General features: G+C 37.7%; 1 protein-coding gene across 5 annotated transcripts in view; it reads right to left on the bottom strand.

Moving 5' to 3' along the window:
* The window catches only part of NF1 (neurofibromin 1), a 357,521-nt gene that overhangs the window by 198,209 nt on the left and 134,019 nt on the right, over positions 1 to 25,293 (bottom strand). For all 5 annotated transcript variants that reach the window (XM_037809844.1, XM_037809847.1, XM_037809845.1 and 2 more), the window contains exons 9-12: positions 13,175 to 13,348; positions 12,623 to 12,745; positions 12,309 to 12,383; positions 6,287 to 6,418 (exon numbers count right to left, since the gene is read on the bottom strand). In XM_037809844.1, coding sequence (XP_037665772.1) covers positions 6,287 to 6,418; positions 12,309 to 12,383; positions 12,623 to 12,745; positions 13,175 to 13,348 — 504 coding nt within the window. The remainder of the gene's footprint in view (positions 1 to 6,286; positions 6,419 to 12,308; positions 12,384 to 12,622; positions 12,746 to 13,174; positions 13,349 to 25,293) is intronic.

Below are 25,293 nucleotides of genomic sequence, written 5' to 3'. Positions count from 1 at the left end.
CATCTCCCTTTCCCAAGTGCTGTGCAGTCCAAATCCCGTCCCCTTAGAAACCCATTATGCCTCTGAGATTCCAATCTTGGTTATCAAAGTTGGCCACAGAGTCTCCTGCTGTGGCTCCATCAAGCTAACAAGCTAGTGAAGGAAGACAGCTGAAGAACCTTATAAAGAAAATGGACTTAATGTCAAGAAATTTAGAACTAACACTAATTGACTATGGACTAACCACGTGACTATTAATAATTCATTTCAACATTTCAGCCTTAGTTTCCTAACCCATAAAAATGAATCAAACACCACATACACATACACACTGTTAAAGAAAGCTGTAATAGAGGAGTCAGGCAAGATGGCGGCATAGAGAGGAGTGGAAGCTAAGTAGTCCCCCTGGAACGACTACAAAAAACTAGAAACAACTAGTAAATAATCCAGAATAACTGCGGGGGGACAAACGAGACCATCCATTCATCATACACCAACCCGAATTGGGAGGAATGCCCGAGAACACAGCATAAAATCTGTAAGTAAAACCTGTGGAACCAGGTCGGGAGACCCCCTCCCCCATAGCCTGAGCTGCGGAGCCGCGTGGTGCCACAGAGAAGCTCTCTCCCAGCAAGCGAATACAGCTCAGCTGAGCTCCAACTGGGGTTTTAAGTAGCGAGTGTGAACTGCTCGCTACAGGTACGCAGCCCCAAAAAACAGACAGAGGCTTTGGGTGACGACTGACCTGGGAGAGCCGGAGGGTTGCCTTGGACTGGGTCTGAAGGGGACTATCTGTTTCTTTTTCGGCTCAGTGGAGAAAGCCCCAGTCATTTTCAGTTTCCAGGGCTGTGACTCTGGGAAGGGTGGAGACACCACAAGCAGAGAGCGAGACCATTGAAATGCTAATGACCTCCACCTGAGGGGTCTGTCTTCTCTAGGAGGAAAGGGGTGGGGCCCTTTCCATTCAGAACCAGACCCCAGAGCCTGGGGGAACATGGCCATACCTCCTCATACCAGTCAAGAATTATAGGCTAACAGGCATCACCTGCTGGGCAGAAAAGCACAGTGACCTGAGGCATCACAGGGTGGAGCAATTTTCTAAGACACACCCTCAGGGAAACCAGATACTGAATATTTCTTCCCTCTGGGACCTGAGCCTGTTCTGGTCTGAGAAAACCCGATTTGGATAACCAAGGAAACCATGCCTAGACAACAGAAAATTACAACCTACACTAAGAAAAACAAAGTTATGGCCCAGTCAAAGGAACAAAAGTACACTTCAACTGAGATACAGGTATTTAAACAACTAATGCTAAATCAAATCAAAAAGTTTAGAGAAGATATTGCAAAAGAGATAGAGGCTGTAAAGGGAGAACTGGACATGTATACGGCAGAAATCAAAAGTTCAAAAAACCTACTAGTAGAATCTATGGAAATGAAAGGCACAACACAAGAGATGAAAGACACAATGGAAACATACAACAGCAGATCTCAAGAGGCAGAAGAAAACACTCAGGAACTGGAGAACAAAACACCTGAAAGCCTACACGCAAAGGAGCAGATGGAGACAAGAATGAAAAAATATGAGCAACGTCTCTGGGAACTCAAGGATGAAACAAAGTACAATAATGTATGTATCATTGGTGTCCCAGAAGGAGAAGAGAAGGGAAAGGGGGCAGAAGCAATAATAGAGGAAATAATTAATGAAAATTTCCCATCTCTTATGAAAGACATAAAATTACAGATCCAAGAAGCTCAGCGTACTCCAAACAGAAGAGATATGAAGAGGCCTACGCCAAGACACTTAATAATCAGATTATCAAATGTCAAAGACAAAGAGAGAACCCTGAAAGTAGCAAGAGAAAAGCAATCCATTACATACAGAGGAAGCTTAATAAGACTATGTGCGGATCTCTCAGCAGAAACCATGGAGGCAAGAAGGAAGTGGTGTGATATATTTAAGATACTGAAAGAGAAAAACCACCAACCAAGAATCCTGTATCCAGCAAAGCTGTCCTTCAAATATGAGGGAGAGCTCAAAATATTTTCTGACAAACAGACAATGAGACTTTGTGAACAAGACACCTGCCCTACAGGAAATACTAAAGGGACCACTACAGGGTGATAGAAGACAGGAGTGTGTGGTTTGGAACACAATTTGGGGAGATGGTAGCACAACAATGTAAGTACACTGAACAAAGGTAACTATGAATATGGTTGAGAGAGAAAGGTGGGGAGCATGTGAGACACCACAAGAAAGGAGGAAAGATAATGACTGGGACTGTGTAACTTGGTGAAATCTAGAGTATTCAACAATTGTGATAAAATGTACAAATATGTTCTTTTACAAGGGAGAACAAGCAACACCTTGCAAGGTGTTAAAAATGGGGAGGCATTGGGGGAGGGATGCAATCAGCATAAACTAGAGACTGTAACTAATAGAATCATTGTATTATGCTTCCTTTAATGTAATAAAGGTGATATACCAAGGTGAATGCAGATAAGAGGGGGGGATAGGGGAGGCATGTTAGACACTTGACATTGGTGGTATTGTCTGATTCTTTATTCTACTTTGATTTAAGGTTATTTTTCCTTTTGCTGCTTCCTAGCTGTCATTTTTTTTTGTTTCCTCTTTCTTTTGCCTCTCTACTTTCTTTGACTCTCCCTCCTGCCTTGTGGAAGAAATGTAGATGCTCTTGCTTAGTATGAGCAGAATGTTCAATTAGGATGAACTTAAATGTCTGGAAATGAACAGGGGTGTTGGTAGCAAGATGTGAGAATAACTAACAGCGCCGAATGGTGTGTGAATGAGGTGGAAAGGGGAAACTCAGAGTCATATATGTCACCAGAAGGAAAGTTGGAGGTCAAAAGATGGAAATGTATAAAACTGAATCCTATGGTGGGCAATGTCCATGATCAACTGTACAAATACTAGAAATCACTTCATGAACCAGAACACATGTATGACAACACAATTAGAAGTTAATAATAGAGGGGCATATAGGGAAGAACTATATACCTATTACAAACTATATACTACAGTTAGTAGTATTTCAACATTTTTTCATGAACAGTAACAAACGTACTATATCAATACTAGGAGTCAACAATTGAGGGGGGTTGGTTAGGGATAGGGGAGGTTTAGAGTTTCCTTTTCTTTTTTTCTTTTTTCATCTTTCACTTTATTTCTTGTCTGGAGTAATTAAAAGTTTCTAAAAATTGAACAAAAATTAAGTGATGGATGCACAGCTGTATGAGGGTACCCAGGGGCAAGTGATTGTACACTTTGGATCTTTGGATAATTGTATGGTATCTGAACAATCTCAATAAAAACGGGAAAAAAAAAAAAAAAAAAAAAAAAAAAGGAAAGCTGTAATAATAAAACCCCTTCCAATTCTAAAATTATATACATAAAAGAACTCTTAGGGTTAACAGGATAACTTTTTTCAATTATCAGCACTGTTGCCTTATGGAAGAATCAAAAGTGTTCTATAGAGCTCTAGAAAAAAAGAGATCAATGATGGGTAGCAGTGATATGGACACGATACTAACTTGGTTGGAGAAAAAATTTTCAAACACCTCTCCCCAACAAGTAACTTGTTTCCAAAATACAGGGTGGTTGTAAAGCCTGGAAACATAGATACTATTTTACTTTTTCACAGATTGAACTCCTTGATTGCTACTTCTGCAGCAAACTACAGGCTTAGGTTTATTCAGTGAAAATCAAAGCCCCGAATCATTTGTGATAATGCTGAGGGACAACCCATTGAGCATATCCTATAATGCAGTGGTTCTCAACTGAGGGCAATTTTATCCCCCAGAGGATATTTGGAAATGTATGGTAACATTTCTGGTTGTCATGGTGGGGTGGGGTAGGGGTGGGCGTAACTGACATCTAGTGGGTAGAGGCCAGAGATACTGCTAAACATCCACAAAGCACAACACAGCTCCCTACACGGAAGAATTATCCGCTTCAAAATGTCAATAGTGTTGAGGTTGAGAAACCTTAGTGCAACATCTCTAAACCATTTATTATGTATCGTTGCCTGTGTTTCAAGATTTTATGACCACTATAAATAAGCTCATCATTAGGACTCTTCAAGCAAAAGGTACAAGACTGGAATGTCTATGGGAAAATGCTGTGTCAGTTAGTTCATCAGCTTCCCTGGCAATAGCGTTCTGCCTGGCACACAGAGCGCAAAACTTCCATATTTATTGTCTGACCATTTGCTCACCAGGTTTAGGACAGGTGAGAGTCGCCCAAAGGATCATTCAAATTCTAAAATTTTCTTATTCAAAAAAGCTTTATATTAATTTGTTAATTATTTTCCCTGGTGTCCTTTAGCCACAATGTACAAATATACATACATACAAAATGTCATACATACAAATAAATACACAAACAGCTTTAGAATGGTTTTGAAGATAAACATGTATACTAATGCTTTTGGAAAATAGTTAGAAATAAATCATAAATAAAATTTATCACAGGTATCCTTGCATTGAAAGAGGAATTTCTCTCTACTAATGGTTTTTATGAAATAATAATCAGTAGTACAGTATCATAGCTCCTAGAATCAGTTAAGTAAAGCTAAGAAGTAAAATGAATTCTAAATGTAGAGAATATTTTTAGGCTGTTTATCAGATTTTGTCTTTGTTTAAAAGAATAATTTAGTCTCATTTTCTTTCAGTCCTCATGTACAGAAAATTAAATTATGGATAGCTGGTAAACTGGATATTGAAGATAAATAGGAAGTGAATATTAAACTTTCCACCAACTCCTGTTACTAGAGGCCATTAATTTTCTACCAGAAGAGGTTGTAAACTAAAACAAAAAATCAAAGTTATAACTACTCAGAAGCTATCTGGAAAAATTAAATAAGTCAATAAATAATTGTAAATGATTTCTTACTAGTAATTTTCTAAAACTATTAAAAAAAACCAATGACTAGTTAAAGTACATATTTTTACATAGGTATTATTTATGTTCACTTCCAATTAATATATACCAGGATTAAAAGTTTTTCAACTTTTTAAAAAATTAAGTACTTGGCATTACAAAAAATCAACTAAAAAATAACCTTGCATTTTAAAGTTTATTCATTAAAACATGCTCTTTTGGCTATAATTTTTAGGATAAATAATCCCAAAATATATGGGTTAGCAAATTTCTCTATTTGAACAATTAAGATAAACATCCTCAGAAACAATCACTGACAACTGGATAAGAGTGAACCACACAACTGTATAAAATCAAAATATTTTATTCACTAAGGGAAGTTTGAAAAAGAAACATGCCAGAGAGGAAGCTGCATTAAATCACCTTATAAATGTGAAATGACCAATTTACCAAATAAAATTGGAGGGTGAAGACATGCTACATTTTCATTTGAAATGACAGGATGGAACTATAATGGTAACTATACACAGAAAAGTCAAAGAAACTAGGACTTTTCTGAGGTAGTTACAATGGGTAATACTTACAGCCAAAGAAGCCCACTGCCATGCAAAACAGTGACTGGTTGGCATCTGATCATGTGAGCGACAGCAGCCAATAAGAATAGAAAATAAGAAGCAGAAGACAAAGCACCACCAATCAATGTCAAGAGTTGCCATGTATAATACTCTTGCTATAAATAAATACCAAGAAATGACCTACACAATCCTATAACTGTCTGTTTAAACTGGCTCAATGAGTTTTAAATTCTATATTAGGAGAAATTATGTTAGAATACCTAATTTGAAAAGAGTCTGCTTTTAGTTAAGTTTAAACAAACTTTAATGTCAAAGCAACTATCATTTTTAAATGCTCAGCACACATTTGCTGAAATATGAAATACTTAAATAAATTTTTTTAAATTTTATTCTTACTTTCCTATGTGTAATATTCAGCATCCAATGAGCAAAACTGTGCTTTAGTAGGAACATTCACTCTAAACCAGGAGTCAGCTTCCCTTACTCATTCCCAAAAAAAGAGGAACTAATCAAAATATTTTTGTTCATAGAGAAGAGTTAAAGAAAAAAGAACCTAAACTAAAAAAGAAAAAAAAAAGTGGAATTCATTAAGATTTTAACAGCTCTGTGTGAAAAGTTTCCCTAAGAGAAGTAAGTTCAATTCACTGAAATAGTGGAAAACGAACATCTTCTAGAATTGCAACAATATTTCAATATATAGCAAATGACAAGATTTATAGAAAAGGAGAGAGTCATTCAATTTTCTAAAATAATCAGAACTGCAGGAATGGGATGAAGACACTGAAAATGCAACAGGAAGAAGGTGGGATTCAAAGCTAATGATTAATCTTACCGGTGCCATTCGTATTGCTGGGTGTGCTCCGCAACCCTGTACTGCTTTATGAAGTGTTTCACCAAACATATTTCGAAGTTCAACTGAGTGACAGTATACAGCATCAATCTTAGGCCACCAATCCAATGCAGACTGAAGAAAAGCAGAAGGATCATAAGGAAGGAAAAATACAAATCTGCATGAGTTATATATTCTCGTTATCACTGTAGTTTTAAATTTTATCCTTTTGTCAAAAACTCTCTGAGAACATGCAAACACATACTATCATTTAAAAGTCTTCAAATACTGTTTTTAATTCAAACATTAAACCACACATTTATTTTCAAATACAATAACGAGCATGAGACAAACTGCCCACTTCATGAGCACAGACATATAAGACTGTCTTTTCTCACTGACAAGCCAGTGAATCTGAGTCTTCTAGAGAGCTAACTCAGCAGCCAATCTTTACTCTTTAAAAAAAAAAAAATTAAGGTATTACACGTTTCAGATACGTGTGTATATATTATATATTTTACCAGTTAAGAATGTTATTATCTCTTTTATAATCACTTTAAAAGAGATTAGTGGTTCAACACAACATTCAAAGAACACGTGGCAAACCATTAGTTACATGTTTACAAACAACAATAATTACAACATGAAATTAGTAAATGAGATAAAGCTATTAGTTAACCTATAATCTTAAATTGATATGCAATGATGGCACAACACATGAAAGACTAATGATCACCATAAATGACAAACTGATTTCTAAATATTTTTAAAATGTAATTATTTTAAAGTAAATATTTTTCTATTTCATTTAAATCTGTTTAGCTTTGATGTCGAGTTTTTAGTGCCCACTTTATTTGAAATGTAGCTTTAACTTTTACTTTAAAATGAAACAATTAACATATGAAAATGGCAATCACAAAAATCACTAAATCTATAGTTTGTCTATCTATTAATGCAAAAGTGATTGGAAGAATTTTCCCTAAATATGGAGAGTATGCTTGGAATGGGATGACTTAAAATACAGGCTTCCAATTTACAACTCTCCTGCTTTAAGAAACTTCCAGAAGAACAATAATATATTCAAATAGTAGATGAAAGTTAAGAGGGGATTTAATAGCTTCACACATCCTAATCTCAGATTCCTCCTGATTCAATAATATACTAAATTCTCAACATTTAATTTCTTCACCCGTAATTCTCAGAATATTCTGAGTAGTGTTAAGTTATACTGTTGTAACTTTTGTATCAAAAAACTTAACTACTGGATAGTAAACTATAAAACCAATTTACTATACACAATTTGAAGACTGAACCCCAGTCAGGAAAGGCCCCCAAAGTTATGAGGGAGCACAATTATTTATGATTTTCCCTCAACTCTTTATTTATCCCTTTAATTCCTAAAAAGTGATCAATTTTTAGTTTTGTTATTGAAGTGGGTTGGAACTGTGTCCCTCAAAAATACATGTTCAAGTCCTAACCTCTGACATCTGTGAATAGAAATAAGGTCTCTGCAGATGTAATCAAGGTAAAATGAGGTCATGCTGGATGAGAGTGGGCCCTAAATCCAATGACTGGTGTCTTTGTAAGAGAAAGGTAAAGCATGTTTATATACAGACACACAGAAGAGACAGGAAAGAAGGCATGTAATGACAGAAGTAGAGATTGGAGTGATGCAGCTACAAGCCAAGGAATGCCAAGCATTGCCGGGCACCACCAGAAGTTAGAAAAAGGCAAGGAAGGATTCTTCCCTAGAGCTTTCAGAGGGAGCATGGCCCTGATGATACACTGATTTTGGACTTCTAGCCTCCACAACTCTGAGAATAAATTTCTTTTAAGTTACCTAGTTCGTGGCAATTTGTTAATGGCAGCCCTAGAAAACTAACAGTTACATAATGGAGGAGTCAAACTCTGGGCAATTTGGTTATCTGACTTGTCCAAAGCAATCAATACCACTTGACTTCTATTTATTTACTATTTTTATACATCTTGGATTAATCCTTATAATAACAAAGAACTGATTGATCACAAGTGCATCGAGCAGAGAGTCCTCTTCATCCTGCCAACCCCATAATAACTTGTCAGAAGCTGATTAACTGAAGAGATCATCCCATATAACATCTTATTCAAATTTCCATCGCTGTTGAAACTGTACTGTGGTACCAGGTACACCCTATAAAATAACTTTTAGATTTTGCATCATGTAGTTGGTAAAAATTTTAGTATATTTTTAGTACATATTTTAGTATACACTTTAGTTCCTTTGAGCAAATGTGTCCTTTCTGAAACCAGTAAATTAAAGTAGACATTCTTTTTCCTTGAAAACACTAAGTTTATTGCCAAACAAATGGGAGTATTTACACAAAATGAGCAAAATATATGGCAATTCTTCAAGAGATTATTTAAATAAATTTTCAAATACCTCAGAAATAAGGCCTTCAATTAAAACTGCTAGGCAGGAAGAGATCATCTCATTTTTGATATGTGAACTATTCATAAGTAAACTACAATGAACAACCACAAAGAAAAAATAGAATACTAAGTACTATACCAGCTATAGCATGTATTAGTGATGGCTAAGATACCTAGTTCTTAAAAGTATTATTTTTTAACCCCCCAATTACTACAACATATCTAATTTAACCTAAAGGAAGTCTAGCAAGATTAAATTCATAATATAGATATTATAACTGTACTTCAACACTTATTCATGCCATAATGAAAAACGTGACAATATTATTATAAGTGCCATTTTAGAAACTGCTAGCTAACAACTTGCACTATAATATTCAAATACTGAAGAGATTTTAAGATTTCCTAAGAGGAAACAATGGAATATTTTAGAACTAAACATAGTACTTATGAACTGAGCATGAGTATGTTTCAGGAAAGCAAAAGAAAGGTTCAAATACCATCACTGCTTCTACATAAATCCTCAAAAACACACAGGAAACCTTTTACTTTAATTGAAAATGTGGTAATTTAAAAAATCTGTAAACTGGCTAAAGAACAATGGAAAAAGATAATTTATGCGGTGTATTGAACCAAGAATCATTTAAAAAGAAATCTTACACTATGAATGAATTCAACGTGAGGAGTCCAAATATCAAAGGAAAATTTCACGTGATTTTAAGATGTAAAATATTTTCATAATAACTATCTTCAGTGAGATTCTACAATAGTCAATTCTGCAAATTTGCATATTTATTTTATAATCTTTTTCAGTCGGGAAGTGCTTCACATAAAGTTTTCAATTAACCTCAAATCAAAGAGAAAAAACCCTAACAAGAAACAATTTTACTAAACAATAACTAAAAGATACTTTACAGACTCAGTAAATATATGTTCTTTTCAAACTATTTCATTGAAAGATTACTAATGCTTGATATTTTAAAAATTAGTCAATACAGTTTTTTCTTTATAAAAATAGACTTTCCTATTGTCTTGACCTCTGGTACAGACAACCTACACCTTCACACATGCAGAATTCGCTGTAGTATAGAAGGATGCACAATCACTTTCACCGTGTACACTGACGCATGCACGAAGTAGCACTCCAGGCATGCTTTAAACCCATAAAGGAGCAGCTCAGCCACTTACAGCAGTGCCAAGTCCATGCTTGAAAGTGCTCTATATATTTAATTGTAGACAAAAATATTTCACAATTAAAGCAACTAGCCACAAGCTATCAAAAAGTACATACTTGGGTTTATTAAATACAAATTTTAAGCATTTATGTGCAATTATCCATTCTAATAAATGGAATATTTTTAGATGATCAAAAAGGAGAAAGCAAGCAATAATTTATTTTATTGTTGAATTACACATAAACCTGGGGGGAAATCAACTTTTTTTTTTTTTTAAGTAACCTTGAAAATAAATCTCAGAAGTACAATGCTCTGGCTCACTACACTGGCAAAAGCGCAGTAATTTTTTAAAAAAATGTATCTTACCTACAATCAGATTCACTAAATTTGCCCTTCTGGAACAAAGAGTATTTATTGTTATTTCTACCTGTGATGTAATTCAGTGGTACTCAACTGAGGGAGATATCGTTTCTAACAGGGAGTGTTTGGAAATCCGTATCGCATTTTTGGTTGTTTGTAGTGACTGGGGGCGGGGGGGGGTGGGGTGGTGGTGAGGGTGTAGCCACAACCATCATTTAAATGAAATGGGGTCTAGGTATGCTAAATGCCCTGCGATGTACAAGGCAGCCCTGCACAATAAAGACTTGTCCTACCCAAAATGCAACTAGCACCCCATTTAGAAAAACCAAATATGTTTTTAATGATTTGTTCTACAGTTATTTTTCCCTTTCAAGAATGGATAAAAGAAAATGTGGGTAGAGAAAGGGGAGCTGGCGCTTAATTTGTGCAGAATTTCTATTTAAGTTGATTGTGAATGTTTGGAAATGGATGGTGGTGATGGTAGCAAATCACTGTGAAATTAACAGTGCTGTATTATGTTGGTGACTGTGGTTGAAAGAGAAAGTTTTGGGTCGTGTATGTTACTAGAAGGAAAGTCAGAAGATAAAACATGGGACTGTATAATACAGTGACCCCTGCTGTGGACAATGGACTGTGGTTACAGTACAAATATGAGAATATTCTTTCATGAATTATAACAAATGTATGACACTATTACAAGGTGTTAATATTAGGGTGGTATATGGGAAAAAATACACCTAATGTAAACTATGGACTATAGTTAACTGCATTATTTTAATAATCTTTCATCAATTGTAGTAAAGGTACTACACTAACACAAAGGGTAAACAATAGGGGGATATATGGGAACTTGTATTTTTTACATGTCTTTTCTATAAACCTACTTCTCTAATTTAAAAAGTAACATTAATTTTTAAAAAAATTATGCTAAGAGAAAGAAACCAGACACAAACTGCTACATATTATAAGATCCCATTTATATAAAATGTAAGTAACAAAAAAATTTATAGAGACAGAATTAGATTCTTGGTTACATAGGGCTGGGGAAGGATAGAGGGATTGAGAGGTGACTGTTAAGGTTTTTGGGGTTTTTCTTTATGGAGTATTGAAAATGTTCTAAAATTTCTTGTGGTGATGACTACACAACTCTGATTATAATAAAAACCATTGAGAGTACACTTTAGATAGATTGTATGGTATGTGACTATATCTCAATAAAACTGCTTTGAAAAAAAGCACTTGGTTTAATTTGGTACATCCAAGGCAAATCTAGGTGGGGTGTTATTTTTAAATCATCAGAGGCACACTTTTAAAATTGAATTTGATTATACACAGACCCAGGAACACGCAAAATATGACTGTTCATAATCAGAAGAACAAGAATTTTAAAATTCTACAGTGCAATCTCATAAGGTTTTGCTATCTTTCTACTTAATGTATCAATGTCCGAGTCAAAGTTTTCCCAAATGCTTTCCAACAAGTTTACTAATTTTGTCCGATATGCTTTTCCAACATTTAAACACCTCTTTTTAAAGTGTGTTACTATTTCATTTTGTTTAAAGAGGAATGAAAAGTACAATCAAATATAGTTTCACAATTTTGTAAATGTACCATACTGGACTACAACATAAAATACTACTACTTCTAATTTAAATGGTAAGATGACAAGTAAGAATGTATTGAATGCTGGGAAAAGATTAAGATTATAAAAATCTGTGAAGAGATTTGGAATGAAAATGTTAAATTATTTTTAGTGGCATTGTTCTCAGCGGCTTTTGGTCTAAATAAAATGTTTCAGGTTTAATCTTTCCAAAGGATTCTATTAACTCCACCTTCATACAATAAGGGCCCTCAGATCACATTTGAATATGATCTCAAATTATATATCAGATATAATATAATTGAATCTGAATTCAACTGCGTATCAGATTACTAGATATAACCACTTCTGAAAAAGTTTCCTAAACCATATAACTAAGTTCAGAAGCTTTTTGTAAACCTTTTTCTTTAAAAAAAAAAAAAACAGAAAGAATAAAAGAAATAATTTTTAAAAACAATTTAGCAATACCTTTTAGACTTACATTGGTGATGATTCGATGAAGTGAATTTACCAACACATAGTGAAATGTAGAAGGGGAATTCTGAGCCAGGCAGATCTACAGAAGGAAGAAAAAAATAGTAGACTATTTCTCTAAGAAATATTCAGTCACACAACTGAGGAAAAAGGCAAACCAAAATGCAAACTTTTAAAACACAGAATAATTTTCAAGGTCTTGAAATTAACATCTTTGAAAAATACTGATAAAGGTGTAACTATACATCTTTCTAGACTTTTCACATTTATAAAGGATAACAGCGTTAGTAAACATACTTTGGTATAAAGCAATGCTCTTACCTTAAAGTGTTGGTTGTTGTGAGGACTTATTCGAAAGCAAGAAACAAGGCAGTCAATCATTAGATCCACATCTGCAGGCTGACTGCCTCTTGAAAATGGTTTACTTGGATTAAAAAGCAAGTTCTATAAAAATTCCAACAGAAAACAAAAGCCTTTAAACAGTCATGCAGTACTTTTTTACTAGTATTTAATAATATCAACACATCATCCACATAGATGGCATCAATATTTAGCTGCCATAAGAAGTACCATGTCAATATTGTGGTCCATCAGCCTGACATAATTCTTACTCTACCACATACGGTTCCTTTCACGCCCTAATTTCTATATTATTTAAACCCAAGTCTGTAAATTTATGCTAATTTAAGAAAACTGGCTAATTCTGTGTTTTCTTCATATTTAGTCACTTTGTTTAGGCTGATGTAACAACAAAAGCATGTTCTAAGAACTTATCAAAGAAGATTCATAACTTTGTTAGCAATGATCTTAAACATAATAATTTTTCATTTAATTTTCTTGAAGTTTTTAGTAGAGAAATAATAAGCATCTTACCTTAAGATCAACCACCATGGACTGAACTAGTAAGAAAATGACAGAGTTATCTTCCCAATTGATGTAAGTACTTGCTTTACACAATTTGACACAAGCAATTGCAGCACTTTCTGTCAGCTGCCTACTTCCTCCATGGCCAGCAAGTGCTTTCCGTAAACTATCCAGAAACAACTTCTGCAGAATTCAAACAAAGCAATAAGATAGAATAAGCAGTTTCTCTGATTTAAGATTTACCTAATAAATAAGCAAATTATCAGCCTCTATAAATTTTACTATAAAGAATAGACAATTGATATTTGTGGTTTTCACTTCCATAATTCAAATAGATGTCACATTTGAATCTTTCTCAAACCACTCCCCCCCAAAATAAAACATAATCTGTTCTCCATTGTCCTTTTGAATTATTACAGAATTTATTCATTTTAGCTAATTGATATGCCCTTTTTAAAAGTTAACTTTCATTCTTAAATATTGTACTGTCCCAGATCTGGTCTATGTCAAACCATTCCATCCTTATCTAACTCCCCAGGCTATAATAACCCCTCAGTCTTCTAAATAAGGATGTATTCAAAGCTGTGTTGTTGCTCTAAATTCTGTTCCTCAAAAAAATTTATCCATTCTCGTGATCTCAACCCTTCTTTGCAGCTCACTAACAAACCTGTAAATTTCTCCTCTTGGCTTTTCTCCTGAATTAAAATCTCACATCTCCATCTATATGCATCCTCAAATGTACCATGTCAAAAGCTAAACTTGAACTTCTGGGGAAGAAGGCAGAGTAGAGAGCTCCAGGACTCAGTCTTCCCACCAAAACAACTATTAAACAGCAGGAACTGCCTGAAACAACTATTTTGAAACTCCAGAGGCAGAAGAAAACTGTACAACATCCAGGGAAGAACTGAGGGGAGAGGCAGAAAAATTACAGTAAAGAACTGTAATTTACTCTCTGCACACAGCTACTGGTGCCATCCCCTACTCTTGTGGCAGGCAGTCACAGTCTGGTTCCTAGCTAGCTTGTTGGTGACAGAAAGGGACATAAAATCCTCTTCCCCAAGAACAGGGTGGCCACTGCCAATTGCTGATCACAGGTTTTAATTAGCGAATTTGGATGGCTGGGTCCCAGCTCTGAGGGCTGCTATTGTTTCAACCCTCCCTGAACAAATGCTGTGACCGCCATTGTTTCAACCCTCCCGAGACATGGGCAGAGGCAGTGGAGATGTAAAGATGCAGCACTTCCGCAGAGTTGTAGGGGACAGTTAGCTGAAGGGCTGCATTTGCTGGGAAGGCCAGGAAAGCTCAGCTGTAGGAGAAGCTTCTGGAGCCCTTTCTGATGCCCTACTGAGGGCACTTTGGAGCTGGTCTGTACCCCATTCATGGGTCCCTGGCCTTGTTTTGGCTGGAAAAGACCAATTAGCAAAGACCTTTCTGAGTCACCCTTCTCCGATAATTTACCCTTCAGGCAAAAGCAGCATGAGATAATGAAAGGTGTATTAAAAAACTATACAAGCAAATAGTTTGGGACAAAGGTCTGTTGGCCACAAATACCCGGGAGAGGGATGTCTATCTTTTGGGAAACAGAGTAGACAACTAAACCCCTGTAAAAAGGGGAACTCCAAAACAACTAACAATCAAAATCCCAGGACAAGACAGAGGTGCAGAAGGACAGGGAAAACTCTGCACACCACATTCACCTTGGACAGACATTCCTGATAGGATGGAATAAAGCTCAAGAAAATCTCTATCTTATCACCAGCTGGTTCAAAACGAAGAAACAGACATTGTAGGGAGTAAGTTTCAGAGTTAAAGTTTAAAAATATTAAAATGTATGGTGTGCAACAAGAGTACAAGACAAACAAAAAGGAGGTGAAGGCCCATCCAAAGGAAGAGGATAAAAATACAGAAAACGCAAACAAAGAAGACAAGAATGCAGACATAACAACAACAACAAAAAAGCCTCTGAAAAAATGATCTTAAAAATGCTCAAGGAGATGAAGGAAACTACAGAGAAAGAACCACAGGGAATCAGGAAAACAATAAATGAACATGAGGGTCTAAGTAAAAAGACAGAAATTTTAAAAAGGAAGCAAACAGAACTACTTGGGTTGAAGACCACACATAACCGAAATGAAAAATGCTCAAGAGGGTTTCAAGAGCAGAATGGAGTTGGCAGAAGAAAGAATTGGTGAACATGAAGAAAAGACATTTGAAATGAGTCAGGCTGAGGAGCAGAAAGAAAAAAGAAAAAATAGCCTAAGACAGCTATCAAGCACACCAATATACATAGCATGGAAGTCCCAGAAGGAGAGGAAAGAGAGAAAGGGGCAGAAGGAACAGACAAAGAAATAATGACGAAGAACTACCCAAACTTAACAAAAGACATGAATATGCACATACAAGAAGCTCAGAGAACACCAAACAGGATAAACATAAAGAAAAATACACCCCATCATATACTGATCACACTATTACATGCAAAGGATGAGAGAGTTTTGAGAACTGAAAGAGAGAAGCAACACATACAAGGGAGTCCCAGTTACATTGAGTGCCAATTTCTCAGAAGAAACCTCGGAGACAAGAAGACAGTGCACTGAAATAAAGTGCTGAAAGGAAACAAATGGCAGCCAATAATCGTATATCCAGTGAGACTCTCTTTAAAAAATGAGGCAGAGATTAAGACTCTCAGATAAGCAAAAGTTGAGAGAGCTCATCACCACTATACCTGCCATAAAAATGAAGCTAAATGTAGTTCTTCAGACTGGAAGGAAAATAAACTAGACAGTGGCTTGATCAAGGCAGCATAAAGAAATGAAGAACTATAGTAAAGGTCACCATTTGGGTAACTATAAATGCCAGTATTATTGTATTGTATTGTTTGGTAACTCCAATGCTTAATTCCTACAGGTGCTAAAATGCAAACGCATAAAAAGTAATGATAAACCTAGGTTTTTGGAAATACAATGTACAAAGATATAAGTGATAAGTACAAAAAAAATGATAGGAGAACAGAGGGGTATAGGAAAAGTTTATATGCATGCTATCGAAATTAAGTTGGTGTCAAACCAAATATGATTATTATATATTTAGGGTGCGAAATTTTAACCCCATGGTAACCACAAGGAAAGAGATGAAAAATACATCCAGATATAGTGAGAAGGGACTCAATAGGGTATAACACATAAAAGCAAATAAACATAAAAGTAGGCTTTAACAGAAGTGAGGAACAAAAAAAGTATAAGACTCACAAAGGCTAAAGAGCAAAATGGCAGAAGAAAGACCTGTGTTATCATAGTGACTTTAAATGTAAATGATTAAACTCTCTAGTCAAAAGGAAGAGACTGGCAGAATGGATAAAAAAGCATGACCCAACTATGTGCTATCTGCAGGAGACTCACCTTAAAGTCAAAGACACAAGTAAATTGAGGGTGAAAAGATAGAAAAAATAAATAAACCATACAAGTAGCAACCAAAGCAAAAGTGCGGTGGCTATACTAATATTGGATAAAGTAGACCTTAAGTCAAAAACAGTTATGAATGACAAAGGTATCATTATATACTGATAAAAGGGAAAATTCATCAGGAAGATGTAACAATTTTAAATACATATGCACCTAACAGTAGAGCCATAAAACATATGAAGCATATAATGCCAGATTTGAGGAGAGAAACTGATGGTTCCAAAATAGTAGTGGGAGACTCTAACACACCACTCTCAATAATGGATAGAACACCTAGTCACAAGATCAGTAAGAAACTACAGAACTTGAATGATGTACTAAACCAACTAGACCTAACAGACATATATAGAACTGTACCTGGAGAACCTAAGATGGCGGCTAGGTGAGACAGGGCAAAAAAACACCTCCGTGAAAAATAAGAAATAAAAACCAGAAAGTGACCCAGAACACCACTTCCAGAGTAGCACCAGCCAGACTAAATCTACAGGGACCGTGCATTTGGTGAAACCAGGAGTCTGCATTCTGAAACGAGTGAGTGAGGTGGCTGAAAGTCCCTCAGGCATGCTGCGGTGTGAGGAAATGGTGGGTTGGTGTTTGGAGACAGACTAGTTCTTTAAAAAAAAAAAAAAAAGAAGCCCGGGAGCAGCTGCAGATACGACGGGAGCAGGCTGGGCTAACGCCTCAGTGTCTGGCGTGGAGGATACCCCTTCCCATGTCCACTACTGATTGTCTCAGGCCCAGGGGAGCAAAGGCGAGCCAAAAGGAGAAAAAAACGCACGACCTGCGGCCATCTCCCCGGCGGGCGGGGGCACTCCTGCCTGCGGCTGAACCCACAGCACAGAGCCACACCAAGAAACCCAGTGTGACAGGGAGTCTTTCCTGCAGCACTGTGCACACGCCACAATATCTGCCGTGGACAGTGGCCTTTAATAAACCCACAGCAGATTGTACCAGAGCTGGGAGGGCGGAGCTGTGTAGAAAGGGGGAAGTTAACTCATCCAATTCAACCATCTTTGAAGCGGGCTGGGAACGCCCCTGCATGACCTGGCATCCCAGGGCTTCCCTGGAGGCTGGCACGCACTTGTGACACGGCACGGCCCTCCCTCCCTCAGCAGAGGTCCTGGAAGAGCACAGCAGGGAAGGGAGAACCACTCGGAAATCCCAGGGAACCTACGCCAATACCAAGGACTTCTGGCTCAGAGGCAGAGAGCAGCCTTAAATCTCTGGGAACACCTGGGAGGTTTGATTATTAAAGCTGCCCTTCCTCCCTAACCGCTCAGACACACGCCCCTCATTCAGGGCGGACAGCACTGACAACACACCCAAATTAAGTGCACCAATTGGACCCCACAAGAATCAGATCCCCACACACCACAAAGACAAAGCCGGGGAGACCTGACTTGAGGGGAATAGGTGACTCACGGACACCATCTGCTGGCTAGTTAGAGAAAGTGTACACCACCAAGCTACAATTATGACAAATTAAAGATCAAGTAAAGCAAATGCCAAGAGGCCAAAAACAACAGAAAATCTTAAAGCATATGATAAAGCCAGATGATATGGAGAACCCAAACCCAAACACCCAAATCAAAAGATCAGAAGACACACAATACTTGGAGCAATTAATCGAAGAACTACAGACAGGCAACAAGAGCATGGCACAGGATATAAAGGACATGAAGAAAAGCATGGCACAGGATATAAAGAAATAAAGGAGACCCTAGAAGAGCATAAAGAAGATATTGCAAGAGTAAATGAAAAAATAGATGATCTTATGAAAATTAAAGAAACTACTGGCAAAATTAAAAAGACTATGGATACTCGTAACACAAGATTAGAGGAAGCTGAACAACAACTCAACCTCCTTGAGGACTACAGAACAGAAACTGAAAGAACAAAAGAAAGAATGGGGAAAAAAATAAAAAAAATAGAAAAGGATGTCAGGGATATGATAGACAAAACAAAACGTCCAAATTTAAGATTCATTGGTGTCCCAGAAGGGGAAGAGAAGGGTAAAGGTCTAGAAAGAGTATTCAAAGAAATTGTTGGCAAAAACTTCCCCAATCTTCTACACAATATAAATACACAAAGCATAAATGCCCAGCAAACTCCAAATAGAATAAATCCAAATAAATCCACTCCGAGATATATTCTGATCAGACTCTCAAATACTGAAGAGAAGGAGCAAGTTCTGAAAGCAGCAAGAGAAAAGCAATTCACCACATACAAAGGAAACAACATAAGACTAAGTAGTGACTACTCAGCAGCCACCATGGAGGCAAGAAGTCAGTGGCATGGCATATTTAAAATTCTGAGAGAGAAAAATTTCCAACCAAGAATACTTTATCCAGGCGGGGCAAGATGGCAGACTAGTGAGCTGTAAGTTTTAGTTACTCCTCCAGGAAAGTAGGTAAAAAGCCAGGAACTGCGTGGACTGGACACCACAGAGCAATCTGTCTTTGGGCATACTTCATACAACACTCATGAAAATGTCGAACTGCTGAGATCAGCGAAATCTGTAAGTTTTTGCGGCCAGGGGACCCGCGCCCCTCCCTGCCAGGCTCAGTCCCGTGGGAGGAGGGGCTGCCAGCTCCGGGAAGGAGAAGGGAGAACTGTAGTGGTAGCCCTTCTCGGAAACTCATTCTACTGATTCAAACTCCAACCATAGATAGACTGAGACCAGACACCAGAGAATCTGAGAGCTGCCGGCCCAGCAGAGAGGAGACAGGCATAGAAAAAAAAGAAATAACACGAAAAACTCCAAAATAAAAGCAGAGGATTTTTGGAGTTCTGGTGAACACAGAAAGGGGAAGGGCGGAGCTCAGGCCTTGAGGCGCATATGCAAATCCCGAAGAAAAGCTGATCTCTCTGCCCTGTGGACCTTTGCTTAATGGCCCTGGTTGCTATGTCTATTAGCATTTCAATAACCCATTAGATCTCTGAGGAGGGCCCTTTTTTTTTTTTTTTTTTAATCCTTTTTTCTTTTTCTAAAACAATTACTCTAAGAAGCCCAATACAGAAAGCTTCAAAGACTTGCAATTTGGGCACCTCAAGTCAAGAGCAGAACTAAGAGAGCTCTGAGACAAAAGGCAATAATCCAGTGGCTGAGAAAATTCACTAAACACCACAACTTCCCAAGAAAAGGGGGGTGTCCGCTCACAGCCACCATCCTGGTGGACAGGAAACACTCCTGCCCATCGCCAGCCCCATAGCCCAGAGCTGCCCCAGACAACCCAGTGTGACGGAAGTGCTTCAAATAACAGGCACACACCACAAAACTGGGCGTGGACATTAGCCTTCCCTGCAACCTCAGCTGATTGTCCCAGAGCTGGGAAGGTGGAGCAGTGTGAATTAACAAAGCCCCATTCAGCCATCATTTGAGCAGACTGGGAGCCTCCCTACACAGCCCAGCAGCCCAGAACTGCCCTGGGGGGACGGCACTCACTTGTGACATAGCACAGTCATCCCTCAACAGAGGACCTGGGGTGCACGGCCTGGAAGAGGGGCCCACTTGCAAGTCTCAGGAGCCATACGCCAATACCAAAGACTTGTGGGTCAGTGGCAGAGACAAACTGTGGCAGGACTGAACTGAAGGATTAGACTATTGCAGCAGCTTTAAAACTCTAGGATCATCAGGGAGATTTGATTGTTAGGGCCACCCCCCCTCCCCGACTGCCCAGAAACACGCCCCACATACAGGGCAGGCAACACCAACTACACACGCAAGCTTGGTACACCAACTGGGCCCCACAAGACTCACTCCCCCACTCACCAAAAAAAAGGCTAAGCAGGGGAGAACTGGCTTGTGGAGATCAGGTGGCTCGTGGACGCCACCTGCTGGTTAGTTAGAGAAAGTGTACTCCACGAAGCTGTAGATATGATAAATTAGAGATAAGGACTTCAATAGGTCTACAAACCCTAAAAGAACCCTATCAAGTTCAGCAAATGCCACGAGGCCAAAAACAACAGAAAATTATAAAGCGTATGAAAAAACCAGACGATATGGATAACCCAAGCCCAAGCACCCAAATCAAAAGACCAGAAGAGACACAGCACCTAGAGCAGCTACTCAAAGAACTAAAGATGAACAATGAGACCATAGTACGGGATATGAAGGAAATCAAGAAGACTCTAGAAGAGCATAAAGAAGACATTGCAAGACTAAATAAAAAAATGGATGATCTTGTGGAAATTAAAGAAACTGTTGACCAAATTAAAAAGATTCTGGACACTCATAGTACAAGACTAGAGGAAGTTGAACAACGAATCAGTGACCTGGAAGATGACAGAATGGAAAATGAAAGCATAAAAGAAAGAATGGGGAAAAAAATTGAAAAACTCAAAATGGACCTCAGGGATATGATAGATAATATGAAACGTCCAAATATAAGACTCATTGGTGTCCCCAGAAGGGGAAGAAAAGGGTAAAGGTCTAGGAAGAGTATTCAAAGAAATTGTTGGGGAAAACTTCCCAAATCTTCAAAACAACATAAATACACAAATCATAAATGCTCAGCGAACTCCAAATAGAATAAATCCAAATAAACCCACTCCGAGACATATACTGATCACACTGTCAAACACAGATGAGAAGGAGCAAGTTCTGAAAGCAGCAAGAGAAAAGCAATTCACCACATACAAAGGAAACAGCATAAGACTAAGTAGTGACTACTCAGCAGCCACCATGGAGGCGAGAAGGCAGTGGCACGATATATTTAAAATTCTGAGTGAGAAAAATTTCCAGCCAAGAATACTTTATCCAGCAAAGCTCTCCTTCAAATTTGAGGGAGAGCTTAAATTTTTCACAGACAAACAAATTAAAAAAATTATGAGAGGATACTATGAACAACTGTATGGCAACAAACTGGATAATGTAGAGGAAACGGACAATTTCCTGGAAACATATGAACAACCTAGACTGACCAGAGAAGAAATAGAAGACCTCAACCAACCCATCACAAGCAAAGAGATCCAATCAGTCATCAAAAATCTTCCCACAAATAAATGCCCAGGGCCAGATGGCTTCACAGGGGAATTCTACCAAACTTTCCAGAAAGAACTGACACCAATCTTACTCAAACTCTTTCAAAACATTGAAGAAAATGGAACACTACCTAACTCATTTTATGAAGCTAACATCAATCTAATACCAAAACCAGGCAAAGATGCTACAAAAAAGGAAAACTACCGGCCAATCTCCCTAATGAATATAGATGCAAAAATCCTCAACAAAATACTTGCAAATCGAATCCAAAGACACATTAAAAAAATCATACACCATGACCAAGTGGGGTTTATTCCAGGCATGCAAGGATGGTTCAACATAAGAAAATCAATCAATGTATTACAACACATTAACAAGTCAAAAGGGAAAAATCAATTGATCATCTCAATAGATGCTGAAAAAGCATTTGACAAAATCCAACATCCCTTTTTGATAAAAACACTTCAAAAGGTAGGAATTGAAGGAAACTTCCTCAACATGATAAAGAGCATATATGAAAAACCCACAGCCAGCATAGTACTCAATGGTGAGAGACTGAAAGCCTTCCCTCTAAGATCAAGAACAAGACAAGGATGCCCGCTGTCACCACTGTTATTCAACATTGTGCTGGAAGTGCTAGCCAGGGCAATCCGGCAAGACAAAGAAATAAAAGGCATCCAAATTGGAAAAGAAGAAGTAAAACTGTCATTGTTTGCAGATGATATGATCTTATATCTAGAAAACCCTGAGAAATCGACGATACAGCTACTAGAGCTAATAAACAAATTTAGCAAAGTAGCAGGATACAAGGTTAATGCGCGGAAGTCAGTAATGTTTCTATATGCTAGAAATGAACAAACTGAAGAGACACTCAAGAAAAAGATACCATTTTCAATAGCAACTAAAAAAATCAAGTACCTAGGAATAAACTTAACCAAAGATGTAAAAGACCTATACAAAGAAAACTACATAACTCTACTAAAAGAAATAGAAGGGGACCTTAAAAGATGGAAAAATATTCCATGTTCATGGATAGGAAGGCTAAATGTCATTAAGATGTCAATTCTACCCAAACTCATCTACAGATTCAATGCAATCCCAATCAAAATTCCAACAACCTACTTTGCAGACTTGGAAAAGCTAGTTATCAAATTTATTTGGAAAGGGAAGATGCCTCGAATTGCTAAAGACACTCTAAAAAAGAAAAACAAAGTGGGAGGACTTACACTCCCTGACTTTGAAGCTTATTATAAAGCCACAGTTGCCAAAACAGCATGGTACTGGCACAAAGATAGACATATAGATCAATGGAATCGAATTGAGAATTCAGAGATAGACCCTCAGATCTATGGCCGACTGATCTTTGATAAGGCCCCCAAAGTCACTGAACTGAGTCATAATGGTCTTTTCAACAAATGGGGCTGGGAGAGTTGGATATCCACATCCAAAAGAATGAAAGAGGACCCCTACCTCACCCCCTACACAAAAATTAACTCAAAATGGACCAAAGATCTCAATATAAAAGAAAGTACCATAAAACTCCTAGAAGATAATGTAGGAAAACATCTTCAAGACCTTGTATTAGGCGGCCACTTCCTAGACTTTACACCCAAAGCACAAGCAACAAAAGAGAAAATAGATAAATGGGAACTCCTCAAGCTTAGAAGTTTCTGCACCTCAAAGGAATTTCTCAAAAAGGTAAAGAGGCAGCCAACTCAATGGGAAAAAATTTTTGGAATCCATGTATCTGACAAAAGACTGATATCTTGCATATATAAAGAAATCCTACAACTCAATGACAATAGTACAGTTGGCTCAATTATAAAATGGGCTAAAGATATGAAAAGACAGTTCTCTGAAGAGGAAATACAAATGGCCAAGAAACACATGAAAAAATGTTCAGCTTCACTAGCTATTAGAGAGATGCAAATTAAGACCACAATGAGATACCATCTAACACCGGTTAGAATGGCTGCCATTAAACAAACAGGAAACTACAAATGCTGGAGGGGATGTGGAGAAATTGGAACTCTTATTCATTGTTGGTGGGAATGTATAATGGTTCAGCCACTCTGGAAGTCAGTCTGGTAGTTCCTTAGAAAACTAGATATAGAGTTACCATTCGATCCAGCGATTGCACTTCTCGGTATATACCCGGAAGATCGGAAAGCAGTGACACGAACAGATATCTGCACGCCAATGTTCATAGCAGCATTATTCACAATTGCCAAGAGATGGAAACAACCCAAATGTCCTTCAACAGATGAGTGGATAAATAAAATGTGGTATATACACACGATGGAATACTACGCGGCAGTAAGAAGGAACGATCTCGTGACACATATGACAACATGGATGAACCTTGAAGACATAATGCTGAGCGAAATAAGCCAGGCACAAAAAGAGAAATATTATATGCTACCACTAATGTGAACTTTGAAAAATGTAAAACAAATGGTTTATAATGTAGAATGTAGGGGAACTAGCAATAGAAAGCAATTAAGGAAGGGGGAACAATAATCCAAGAAGAATAGATAAGCTATTTAATGTTCTGGGGATGCCCAGGAATGACTATGGTCTGTTAATTTCTGATGGATATAGTAGGAGCAAGTTCACAGAAATGTTGCTATATTAGGTAACTTTCTTGGGGTAAAGTAGGAACATGTTGGAAGTTAAGCAGTTATCTTAGGTTAGTTGTCTTTTACTTACTCCCTTGTTATGGTCTCTTTGAAATGTTCTTTTATTGTATGTTTGTTTTCTTTTTAACTTTTTTTTCATACAGTTGATTTAAAAAGGAAGGGAAAGTTAAAAAAAAAAAAAAAGAAAAGAAAAACAAGGAAAAAAAAAAGATGTAGTGCCCCCTTGAGCAGCCTGTGGAGAATGCAGGGGTATTCGCCTACCCCACCTCCATGGTTGCTAACATGACCACAGACATAGGGGTCTGGTGGTTTGATGGGTTGAGCCCTCTACCACAGGTTTTACCCTTGGGAAGACGGTTGCTGCAAAGGAGAGGCTAGGCCTCCCTATGGTTGTGCCTAAGAGCCTCCTCCCGAATGCCTCTTTGTTGCTCAGATGTGACCCTGTCTCTCTAGCTAAGCCAACTTGAAAGGTGAAATCACTGCACCCCCCCCCCCCCACATGGGATCAGACACCCAGGGGAGTGAATCTCCCTGGCAACGTGGAATATGACTCCCGGGGAGGAATGTAGACCTGGCATCGTGGGACGGAGAACATCTTCTTGACCAAAAGGGGGATGTGAAAGGAAATGAAATAAGCTTCAGTGGCAGAGAGATTCCAAAAGGAGCCGAGAGGTCACTCTGGTGGGCACTCTTATGCACACTTTAGACAACCCTTTTTAGGTTCTAAAGAATTGGGGTAGCTGGTGGTGGATACCTGAAACTATCAAACTACAACCCAGAACCCATGAATCTCGAAGACAGTTGTATAAAAATGTAGCTTATGAGGGGTGACAATGGGATTGGGAAAGCCATAAGGACCACACTCCACTTTGTCTAGTTTATGGATGGATGAGTAGAAAAATAGGGGAAGGAAACAAACAGACAAAGGTACCCAGTGTTCTTTTTTACTTCAATTGCTCTTTTTCACTCTAATTATTATTCTTGTTATTTTTGTGTGTGTGCTAATGAAGGTGTCAGGGATTGATTTGGGTGATGAATGTACCA

This window comes from Choloepus didactylus, chromosome 18 (assembly GCF_015220235.1).
Source record: "Choloepus didactylus isolate mChoDid1 chromosome 18, mChoDid1.pri, whole genome shotgun sequence".
In the NCBI taxonomy this organism is placed as follows: Eukaryota; Metazoa; Chordata; class Mammalia; order Pilosa; family Megalonychidae; genus Choloepus; species Choloepus didactylus.
Note: the sequence above shows the minus strand (reverse complement) of the source record. Positions and strands in the feature narration are given on the sequence as shown.